General features: G+C 38.1%; 1 protein-coding gene across 2 annotated transcripts in view; it reads right to left on the minus strand.

Annotated features, from left to right (window-relative positions):
* FAM117B (family with sequence similarity 117 member B) overlaps window positions 1-12,500 on the minus strand; it is a 59,095-nt gene that overhangs the window by 12,091 nt on the left and 34,504 nt on the right. Inside the window, exons 3-6 of one of the 2 annotated variants that reach the window (XM_075608595.1) lie at window positions 12,140-12,232; window positions 8,753-8,866; window positions 3,643-3,789; window positions 705-918 (exon numbers count right to left, since the gene is read on the minus strand). In XM_075608595.1, coding sequence (XP_075464710.1) covers window positions 705-918; window positions 3,643-3,789; window positions 8,753-8,866; window positions 12,140-12,232 — 568 coding nt within the window. The remainder of the gene's footprint in view (window positions 1-704; window positions 919-3,642; window positions 3,790-8,752; window positions 8,867-12,139; window positions 12,233-12,500) is intronic. The other variant, XM_075608596.1, reaches the window with a different exon arrangement.

Consider the following 12,500-nt stretch of genomic DNA (forward strand, 5'->3'; position numbering starts at 1 on the left):
TTGGTAAACATTCCTCTATGTCTCCAGAACTACAATTGCTTTATACCTCGTAGTTGGACGAAAGACTATCCAAGCGAGTACAAAGGAATTTACCATTTGAATTGCTCTGTTTGCAATAACAATTTACCCATTCTAAGAAGATATTTGAAACAGGCTGCATAGTTCCTTAGGAACAGACATTGTTTTGAATTCCTTAACAGTGGAGGATTAAACAAGTGTTGCGTGTTGCCTTTATTTCATCTGCAGGCATGTGTCAATCATAATAATATTTTTTTTTTTTTAAATCAACGCAAACAGAACTGCCCTGTGTAACCTCTGCAATACCTTCCAAGCAAATTCTGAACTAATGTTGATTGCCATGGATGGGAATTGAACATAACCCTTTAATTCCAACTCAAATTGAAAAAAATAAATTAGAATTATGATATTTTAAAAATACAGGAGTAAGAATAAGTGTTATGTTAAAGCCAAATTGTTTATCTAATTTTTAAAAATAAGACAGCATCATTTATTTTGTTACTACAGAGACTTGCAACAACTTTATGCTCATCTAACAATTATTCATACCGTGGCTGTGTTTAGGCTAGATGCAGAACAATTATTTAGACTTGTTCTTCAACGCAGCCACAAAGGAAACAGTCGTCTTTCCGTTAAATGTGCTACTACATACTGTACAAATATCTAAAATCCTACAGACATGGTACCTTTATCTCGTGGATCCAAGAGAGTGTCGTCAACCAAGCGAGGACTCCCCTCACTGCAATCATTTGAGATTATAAGGAAGGCGACAGGTGACACGGACCGAGAGCGGCTGCTGTTAGTGCTTCCACGGTCTGCTCCTCCAGGTGTTTGAGTATCTATGCTGCGCAGTAGTGTCAGTGGTGGGGGAGCACGGTGTCCGTCTGGGATATCTTGAGGCTATTAAAAACAGGTATATATATATATATAAAAAAAAAATAAACATGTATTTAAAACCTGCAGTTTTTTCTAACACACAAATACTTTGGTGACAAATGGAGTACCTATATTTACTAAAATGAGTAAAGATGCATGGGAAATAAAGAGCTCATATTCCAGAACCCAGACTGAAAATTAACATACTGCAATTAAAATAACAGGTAGTGTTATGTGTATATAAGGGGGCTGGTCCCCCTATTTATTACTGTTGTGGACACACCAAACACTTAACATCGCAGACCTGAGTAAGAGCTGTATATTAGGTTTTATTCTCTTACATAAAAGCACACAGATGGAAGTGATAAGTTGTACTTCAGTATTACCGCTTGCTATACACATACAGTATACACGTGTATTTTGTTCTGTATAGGATCCGATCTGAGCAACTGAAAATGCTTCATTGGAGTATTTTTTTTTTTTGGATTACCCTTCTGCAAAAAAGATCTTCTGGGAAAAATAAAATATATAAACCTTCCTCTATGCCACAATATTTTGAAAGCTGTTGATTGCAATAAGAAATAATAATAAATATTTTTTGTTTTTTAAAGGTACTTGAGCAGAGAAAGCATTCCATGTTGATTGGTTATTACTAGAGAGTGTAGGCAGACCACAGATTACCAATGCAAAGCTTTGGGCATTCGAATACTTCAGGTGTTGTATATTATTTTAATCATAGTTTATTTGCAAAACGCTAACCTATTCCACAACGCGGTACAGTGCACATACAGCATGACAACTACATACAGTGGCGAGAAAACATTTGTGAACCCTAATGATAAATCCAGGAAATTCCATAATATTTCCATGATATCCTTCTTGAATCAAAACCAGTCTTTTCTTAAATATTCAATAGGGTTTATATTAACCAATTCCATGTCTTGAAACAAAATGATGTATGAATTAGACGAGTAATTAAGAGTCAGGGTATGTGCAAAACTAAGCGAAACCCCCATTTTATTTGTTAAAATAAAGGGGATAATTAGAATCAGATGATTAAATAAGTATAACTTCAGGGGTGAGTTTGGGAGGCCCCACCCTATGTAAAGATCAGAAACTTTGCAAGTTTGGTCTTCGCCATACATGTGTGTGGAAACACGCCATGTCATGATCAAAAAAAAAAAAAAAAAAAAAAAAAAAAATCGCTGGGGACCTCAAAAACCAGTGATTAATGCTAATCAGTCTAGAAAGGGTTACAAAACAATTTAAGTATATGGGGCTTCACCAATCCACTGTCAGACAGATTGTCCATTTGTAGACTAAGTTCAAGACCGGTTACTCTACCCAGGAGCGGTTGTCCAACCAAAATCCCTCCAAGAAAAAAACTAGCAAATCATCTAGGAAGTCACAAAGAACCCCTGAGTAACATCCAAGGACTCAACTATCAGAAAAAGACTGAACAAGAATGGTGTTCATGGAAGGATAGCCAAGAAGAAACCACTTCTCTATAAAAAGAACGTGGCTGCCTGTCTGAAGTTCACCAAGGAGCACAAAGATGATCCAGAAGACTTCTGGAACAATGTTCTCTGGACTGACGAGTCAAAGATTGATTTTCGCCTCATTGAGGCCAAAAAGTTCTAACACTGCGTTCGAACAAAAAAATCCTAACCGTCAAGCATGGTGGTGGGAGTGTGGTTTGGGGCTGCTTTGTTGCCGCAGGACCTGGAGTGCTTGCTATCATTGACACAACCATGAATTCTGCCTTGTATCAGAAGATTCTAGAGGAGAATGTCAGGCCATCCGTCCGTGAGCTGCAGCGGAAGCGGGTCCATGCAGCAAGAAATTAACAATTAGGAAATTCTGCGTGTTAAAATGGCCTAGTCAAAGTCCAGACCTAAACCCCATCAAAATGGTGTGTGGCAGGACCTGAAGTGAGCTGTCAATGTAAGGAAGCACTCAAATTTCACTGAGTTGAAGCATTTCTGTAAGCAGTAATGGCCCAAAATTCCTCAAAACCGATGTGAGAGACTGACTAGTAGTTACAGAAAACGCTTAGCTGAAGTCATTGCTGCTCAAGGGGGTGCCACCAGGCACTTAATCTAAAGTTTCACATACTTTTCCACACATGGATGTTGAATGTTGAATCATTTGTGGATAAATAAATGTTGAAAAAAGTATCATCTTAATCTATTAGGACTTTGATTAAGATCTGATAAAAATTTTAGGTCTGAAATGTGTAATTTCTCACCACTGTAAACAGAATGACATACAAATAAGAATAAACAAGTGCCATCAGAGAGGTAATGGAGGGTCCTGCTCCTGAGAGTTTACAATCTAGAGGGAATACAGGGAAATATTGAAACAAAAAGGAAAAGGGGCTACTCATTCTGGGATGGCGTATGGTATCCTGAGGCAAACTTCTATATAAAGAGAAATGTGAAGGGTTACACATCATAAGCAAGTTGTCAAAGAATACTTCAAAAACCTGAAACTCTGAATAGTATTTTATAGTTTGTGTAATAAAATCAAGTTGACAAAGTATATAATCGTCACTCCAGTGTACGTGAAGGTTTATTCACAAATGTTTCGGCCTCCTCTTACACAGTCCTTTAGACAACATAATTTGTCTTCATCTCTCTCTCTCTCCCCCCCCCCCCTCTAAAAACCCCTCCTCCGCTAATCGCTCAATTACCCCCTCGACCGGGATATAGCACCAGATCAAAGGGAGTAAGAGAAGTCTGCACTTACCAGGAGTTGCTCTTCCTTCTCTCCTGTTTCTTTAATGATAATCTCAATCTCCTGGTTCAATCCCTCCACACTGTTGCGAAATCGTGACCCAGATGACTTGGTGATGGGAATAGTCATGGGAGCAAGCACATTCTTTGAGATTGGGGCCTGTGAAGAGGTGTTGTAATTAAACTTTAAGCTTTAAACTGTTGCTATGAAAGCTATGTATTGAATCTACAAATTGGAAAACATTTCAAGATTTCCTCCTTAAAAAAAAAAAAAAGTGTGAATCCCCATGACATTAGAACAGGCCCGAAACGCGTGGTGACTTTTTGAACTCTCTAGGGGCAATGTTGGATCCATCTCAAGAATAAAGGATTTACTTTATTGTGAGCCTACTCCTGTTTTTCTGGCAGTGCGCTGCCCTTTTCCATTTTTCTACTAATCAAACCCTAAACATACTTTGCAATTACCTTTACACTCCTGTATCCCTTAATAAAAGGTAATGCTCAACAACTTTCAAAAGTGATATTACTCCAGATTTAGAAATATGATTGTCACAGGAGACCAGGTTTATCAACACATTTATACCAGGATCATATGACTGAGCAAAACAAGGAGGTAAAATAAAGTGTAATTTATTTCAGGAAGACAAATACACCATGTAACACAATTGACACTAAAAATACACATGCTTTGAAAATCTGGGTTAACACAAAACTACCTTTCCTAGTTGTAGGGGCCACACTTACCCTAGTAACCGTTGCAAAACAAACAGCAAAATAATCCAGGCAGCTTTTCTTGCTGGAGACTTTTAACTGGACACAGCCTCTGAGAATCTTAGATGATTTACTCAGAGCTTGAAATTCTTGGAAGACACATTGAATCACACCTCTGAGATGGTGACTAGCTGTCTTATACACTTTGGGACAGGCAGTCCCAGAGCTTGTCCACCAACCCCCGGCGTGGGAATTTCATCGCTGACCAATTACACACACTGCCAGGTTTGTGAAAGCTGGCACCTATGGCTCACCTATCGCCATCTTGCTCACTTATAATTCTAAGCCCCCGCAGGCTCAATGCCTGGGGCAGGTGACAACTGGCCAGGATAGCTTGCCTTCATCCCAGGATGCTAGAACTTAACTTTGCTATCCTGCCCATCTGACTGCTCACACCTATGGCAAAAGTGTTACTTTGATCTATGGGACTTCCAGGAGACAACCTGGCACCAAAACCTGGGGTGGCCAGTTGTTCTCCTTTGATCCCGAGATGAAAAGACCCTGCCTTATGTTTCATGTATAAAGTAAAACATATTTAACACTGCTGCTTAATAAAATATACTTTTATACATGCTTCTGTTAAAATATGTTACAACCTTTTGGTGTATTGAGATAGTGTAAAGGAAGCAGGTTAGCTTACACTCTAACATGTATCCCTTACACACTGCAAGGCAACACATGCCAATACACGGGTCCAAGAGCTAACACTCTAGGACCCCAAAACACAGTTCAGGGGCAACCAAGTGGGCTTAACCTTTATTAGTGAGCCTGGTTACACCCTCACCATCACAATGAAATGTGTTCCAATTTATAGCAGCAAGATATTGAGATAGCATCTTTAACCACTTTTTTTCACGTTTACTACCTCTCCTAAACAGAGCTAACACTTTTATAACTACCTGTCACACGTTCACAATAAGCTTTAATTAGTCCAAGATAAACCAATTAAGCTACAAATCAGATTATTCCTTGGAGAACAAATTATGCTCAAGTAAAATGCATCTTCAGTAGTATAATTGTTGATGTCTAACAGAAATTGAAAATAGAACTATTTGAAGATGTAGAAAACCTAGTGCGTATGCTTGCACATTGTACACATGAAAATGGTTGTAAACTTCCTCCACTATTTGCAGATGTCATGTTAAAAATAAGATGTTTAAAGAATCAATGTATCACTGGTGATATGGATTGTTTCAGACTCTTCTCCCTACACACATCCAATCAAAAATTGGTTAAGAGAAAGATGAGAAATATTAACAAAAATCTTAAATAAAGGATGGGTTAAACAACACATAGGATTACCAATTTATTTTGGCAAATGCAAAATGATTGAAAAGGAAGATCGATTTATGATATATGGAGAGCGCTATCTAACTTATGTTCAAGGAAAAATGTTTATGGGAAACTTGTAAAGTAACTAGTCATTCTACTTGCTTGCAAGAAACTTGGCAATAACAGCTTCTCCTATAATTAAGCACATGGTACATCTTGCGTCTCGTCCCTTTTCTTTAGGGGCCGTAAGAGACATTCAAATATGACATTTTTACAAATGCAGAAAGCACTGAACTGAAGCAGGCATTTTTAACTTAGATGTGGGAGTGCTTTCAATTTTGTCGCAGCCAGTAACTGGCTACTGAAAAGCATCCCAGATACAGCTTGAGCTTTGTACTGGTGGCAGCTGGTAGCCTGCAGTAAGCACTTGTGTATGTGGCACCCTGCAGGGAATGAAGACTTTCAATGCAATGCAAAGCAGAAAGGGCTTAAGATATCGTGAGGCCACACATCTGCAAGGGGTAACCTCAAGAAATTGTTTAGGTGTCAACATATCTGCATATATCCAAAAACAAAATTGTCATAAAGACTGGCCACAGATACTTCAAAATAGAAATAGATCTTTTGGTGGACAAGTAGAAAAGCACTCATCTTAAATCTTTTTTGTAGAAGGCTGACATCTTTTTTTTTTTTCTTTTCAAATCTATATCTCTACAAAGCTGTGTACATTTGTGGCTGCTACATTTTTTCCAATTGATTTTACACGCTAAAACTAAAGTTGCTGTTAATGATGCAGATAACGTAATAGAATGTATAATAGCCCTGTTCATTTAATGTAACATGTATTCTTATAACTGTGCCTTGTACATTCACACAATTATTACATTTTTGTCCTATATAGCATTGCAGAGTATGCAGTGCTGTATATACCATTTTTTCATGGACAAGCTGTGACGTTACCACTGCTATTAAGCATGTTCACAACTGAAAGATTAGGTGGCTATTCATTACTGGATAATGTAAAAATATGCAACAGTCCATTTTTTTTTCTACTCTTTTCTTTCATTCCTTAAAAACGTGATCAAACTAGGGAAAGTCTACCTGCTGCTCAACATACATTTAGCAAAAATATGCAAAGTATGAGCTCAGAAAGTTGGGCTAAATTAAAACAGGTTGTCAAGCAAAAATGTGGAATTCTAAGAAGTCATCACAGTCTTGATCTAATCCATGGAAACAAAGATTAGAATAAAGGATTTACAGAAATTATAATATGGTTTTAGTTTATGGACAGTGCTAAGAAGAGCTGGCAAGAGCATGTTCTCTGGCACCAAAATACTTAATATTGACATCTATATTCCACTCAAGGTCCATGAAGTTTGTAGCTTTAGTTCTGTTTTCATTGGGACCCAAAATAACAATTGTTTATGGTCTCTTCAGTTTAATTGCACTGAGCCACTAGAGTATCAAATTAAACAAAAACATTTCAACATTGCTTAAAGAAAATACACCACTATATTCAGAGAGAATTTTCATGTGGTCTTTCTACAAAGTAACACGAGCCAATTTCCTCATGAGCACATCTAGTTAAAATGGTTCCTTATTTAGAACTTGGTAACTTCATGATGATAGGTATGGGTGTACCACAACAACTCATTCTGTATGTTGAAACATGATTTATTGTAAATATATACCAATTATTAAAGCCGAGTAGCAAAGAAAGAGCTCACAACAACTCAATTTCCAATTATACAGTTGACTTTTTTCTTTATAGAAATAAAGTGCTCTTTAACCACCAATGAAAATGTGCCTAATCCTGCAACATAGTGCAGCTCAACCCCCTTATAACGCTGTGCTTGGGGTTCAAAGAATCACATTGCGTTATAAGCGGATCGCGTTAGAAATAATGTACAATTGTATGCATTGTACAATAAAGTATTTAAGATACCAATACCAATTGTGTTGTAAAGTATTCATAATTAAGAAAATTGGGAGCCACACTTGCATCGCGTTATAAGCGGATTCGCGTTGTAACGGATCGCGTTATAACGGGGTTGAGCTGTATTAAATGAAATTTAATGGGACTTGGGGGAAGCGTTATTAAAAAAAATTGATATTTCATAAAACCAAGGTTACATGGAAAACAAATACAAATCCAAAATGGCCTTAGGGTAATTAAGCACAACAACAAAAGTATGCTTCTTTCAACAAGCAACACAATACTAGATCATTTCTATAGAAAAATTTTTTTATATATATATAACATGGTTTTAAAGGGGCAGTGACTGGAACGGCCATAGTGTATTACTGGTAATGACATGTTTAAGTGGCTAAATCTGAGTGATTGACACCTTTTAATCAAATCAGACAAGTATTGTTCAATATTTGTTTAGCGTTCCTTTCTAAACATGGTGAGCTGAAACTTTAAGAGTTTGAGGTCTTCTGGCAATTCCCTTTTGTAGGATGTCTGTATTCAACAAAAGTTTGCACAAGCATAGCACCCTATTTCTCTACCTTTCTCATATATTTATTTACTTTCTGATAAGGGCAGTGGGACAAGGGTAGAGAACGAGTATCATTGACAAACACTTACACATTTAGAGAACCAGGGGGGAAAAAAATCATGCTTAATTTCCAAAGTAACAAAAGCAACCAAATCTTTAAGATAAATTAGATGGTCAAATTATTTACAAAATGTTTCTAGGTCAGATAACATGGATTGCACCTTTTAACATAATGGAACACCACCTTTAGCATGATAAAATATTACTATTGCCAAGCAATCTTGGTGTTAACAGGTTTAAAAAAAATTAACAAAAAGTTAAACACAATATAGTATGTACAAATCGAACTCTATATGGTGCTCAGGGAGATGTTACACATACAAAACTTCAGTGGTTTAAAGAGTCTACATCATTAAACCAAAAACTAGACCTCATGTAGTCAATAAATCCAATGCTACTAAATTGTTTTGTTCAAAGCAAGAATTCAGAGTATAGTCTGCTATGTCAAATAATGGAAAATCATTTCGGTTACCATGGTAACATTTCTCACAATGCTCACAGGGCAGTGCTGCACCTTACCTGGCATTGATTAATTGCAGCGTGGTTGCCATGGAATGGAGATTGCCTGTCTTTTTCCCGATGGTGTCTGCTGCTGTGTTTACTTCTCTGAAGTTGTTGACGTAATTTTGCAATCTAGGGAAAAATGATGATAATCATTTTTACCGATTTAAATGTAGACGTCCCCTCTCGGAACTAACAAACAATGGAAGGAGTTAACTGCCTTAATGTGCAAAGTAGATAGAGGTAGAAGGTAGAGCACTGCCAAAAAGGAGCAAAGGGCTGGGGCAAACAATAACTATTTATTGGGCATATTAGCCAAAAGGACAGACGCACAGATTAAAACTGACGCGTTTCCCGCCGTGGAGGCGCTTTATCAAAGAGCTTGATAAAGCGCCTCATCGGCGGGAAACGCGTCAGAGTTTTTATCTGTGCGTCTGTCCTTTTGGCTAATATGCCCAATAAATAGTTATTGTTTGCCCCAGCCCTTTGCTCCTTTTTAGCAGTGCTCTACCTTCTACCTCTATCTACTTTGCACTACTCATCGGTATAGCAGCACGCTCATCCGGTATATGCAGATGCAGAGCAGCTGTTCCATTCTGAGTATTTTCTCCAGAGCTGCCTAGTGGACCCGGTTTCAAGCCAGTGTGGTCGGCGCTCCAGCCACTTACCTGTACACCAGGAGAAGAAAACAGCTGACGGAGACGACCATTGTGGAGGTGTGGATCGCCTGCCGGTTCCCCATCAGCCACCACCCCCTCCACAACTCTCGGCAGTTACATCGCGGGAGGATTGGAAGGCACCCGGTAAGACGGCGGGAGGCTCTGTTTACAGGTTTCTACTACCATCAGCTTGTCTTTTGTATACCGGGTGACCGTCCCCGCAGCCCGAGTGAGGTAGGATTAACTCTCTGAGCCCCGTTCATTCGGGGGAGTGTACCATCGAGTTGGCTTGAGGGCTACCCCGGCGGAGTACAGGTGAGGTGGTGGCTACGCCGGCTACATACACACCATCGGCCATTATTCACGGGACACTTATTGCTCATTTCTTATGCACACCGGTTCCTGACATTTCATTTATTAGCATATGATACAGGACATTGCAGTATTTGGCAGCATCAGCTTGGGGGTTCCCCCCTTTTTTCAACTGCCTTAATGTGCTAACTTGGTGGGGTCACCCTGGTATTGCCCCATATCATGTGATGTAGGATAACTGTGCAGAAGGTATTGCCATTCCATTGCAGGTCTTGTGACCAATGATGTCACCATAGGGATATAGAAGGGTATATATAGATTTACCAAACATTCTAGAAGCAGGTTCCTCCAAGTTCAGGTAGAGGGCCTCACTAAGTCATGTATATATGTTTAAGTGTATAGTTACGTGTATTAAGGATGCCGGTCACTGTTTATTGTTTTCTGTTAAGGAACTTGCCCTATACAGTTCGTTAACAGTATGGAAAATATATCTTAGTGCGCTAAGTGAATATCCCCAAAGTGCAAATAAAGAAGTTCAATATTAAATACAATTACACTAAAATATAGTACATCAATAACCTCTGTTAAATATGTTGAGTGCACTGTGTGCACTCAACTACATATATAAATACTGTATCAACAACCTCAATTATACCCAGCAAGTGAATTTGGAAGTATCAAAAAAAAAAAAAAGTGTCCAAAATAGAAAAAAAACTAAACTACCAGTAGTCCCAAAAAGTTATGTGATCAAGTCAGTAAAGGATATTAATTCCAAAAGCCTGCTGGCTCAAAGATTGCTTCCATGTGTTAACATCCTGCAGATGATTTCAGGTAGATCGTTACCTTTGGATAGAGGGGGGAAAAAAGAGAGAAGAGCGCAGTACAACGCAATAGTTTATAGATTTAAAAAAAACAATTTTTTTTTTAAAGGTTACAAAACAACAAACAGTAATGCCCTTACAAGCTATCAGATCTTTATCGCTTATATCACCAGAATCATTTGGCACCAATATTGATCCAAGATGCTCCACTGTGTGTTGCTGCAGGGTGTATTTTTTATTGCAATTAATGTATATTTTTTCATTTGTTTTATTTTGTGTGTAATCTTTTTTTCTTTAATGTATGTTGTCTGTTTGTTTGTATTTATTAGGATCTTTTTACCCATGCTAGGGACGCTCAGAGTATATTTCTAAAGTGGTGTTCTCCTTTTTCCTGTGGAATCACCTGATCTCATCCCCCCTACACACTGCAACAACTCATACAGACGTGCCTTCACGAGCAGACAGAGCGTGTTGGATCAGTATTGGAGCCATATGATTCTGGTGATATAAGTGATAAAGATCTGATATCTTGTAAGGGCATTACTGTTTTACCTTTTTCAATCTACAGTAAACTTTTACACTATTGCGTGTTCCTACGCTTTTCTCTTTTTTTCTGCCTCTCGTTAGTGCCTACAGTAATGGCCCAATATTGTTCTCATTTGAAAATAAGAGCGAGTATGTGCTTAATATGTGTTCAGAGAATAAGTGGATCGGCCCCACCGGAAGGTCCTCCAAACTCCTGATCCAATATGCATTGACGAAGTATGCAGTACACAGTAAGGGGATACTGATCCCACAATGCAGAGTGTATTCCCAGCAGTGGCCCACTTCAGATAAGGCATTATTGATTCTATGCAGGAGATTGCTAATCTAACAATTTTCTAAGGGAAACAAGCAAGTGTACCTCTCCAGAGTGAGCTACCAAGGGGAAAGAACCATATTTATTTCCCACCAGTTCATGTCTGAAGTGAAGTCTATCCTTTATACTCAGGCAAGGAGAAAATAAATAAACATGCCAAAATGCCAATGGTAATTATAAAAGTCTACTATAAAAAGCACATTTAACTGGAGAGAACATATCAATTTCAGAATTTAGTACAGTAATCACTGAAAGGTCCAAGCCTTTATTAGTACTGTCTATGTAGTAGAAGTTTCAAACTTCCTTTATGCAAGTGGAACATTTTACAAACTATATAGTTTCTGTAATTGCAGTCATTTCTGTTCGCAATGTTCATCCATAAACTGTATGTTAATGACGGGCATCATTTGTCCATACTGTACATATGTATATAGAAAGGGTTTTTCTAACATAATGCAGTCACCGTGTAGAAGGCATTGATCTGCCATTTTGCATCTCACAACTACAAATTGGCATGAAAACACTGTGCATTAATTCATTTACTACAGATAACATTTACGTAGAATGTTATTCCGATATACAGGCCTACAGATATATAGGCCTTCCTGAAAAGAACATCAGTAAGACATGAAGCCGTTTGTGTTCATTGCACATTCTGCAAACTCAAAAGCTTCCAAGAATGAGTGACCACACAAGACCTTTTAGATCAAGGCAACATTCCTGCCCATTATTCACCACATAGCAGCTGTCTAACCTCCTTCAGCTGCTCTGTGCTGCCCCAGGATGCTGAGCGTTTGTGAGATCCTTTCTTCTTCTCTGCATATTCTTCAGCCCAGGCACTCTCTGTCTGTATTGGGGGTAAAATAAAAATTCCATCTTTAGCTCGTACTTTCATATGAAACTTGACTATACTTGTGGCTATAAGTTACAGAATTATGACCTTTACAACTTGATTATTACACAGGGAGCTACTTTACAGCATGGATTTTATTTCACAGGTTCCTTACCTGAACAATTAAGTAAATATTCCAGAGTGAATCATTATGTAGTTTTTAATTGGTACTAATTTAGAAGTAGGCAAATGTGACTCAGTTCAGTCATTGTTTTATTAGTAT

The sequence above is a fragment of the Ascaphus truei genome, chromosome 7 (genome assembly GCF_040206685.1).
Source record: "Ascaphus truei isolate aAscTru1 chromosome 7, aAscTru1.hap1, whole genome shotgun sequence".
NCBI classification, from domain to species: domain Eukaryota; kingdom Metazoa; phylum Chordata; class Amphibia; order Anura; family Ascaphidae; genus Ascaphus; species Ascaphus truei.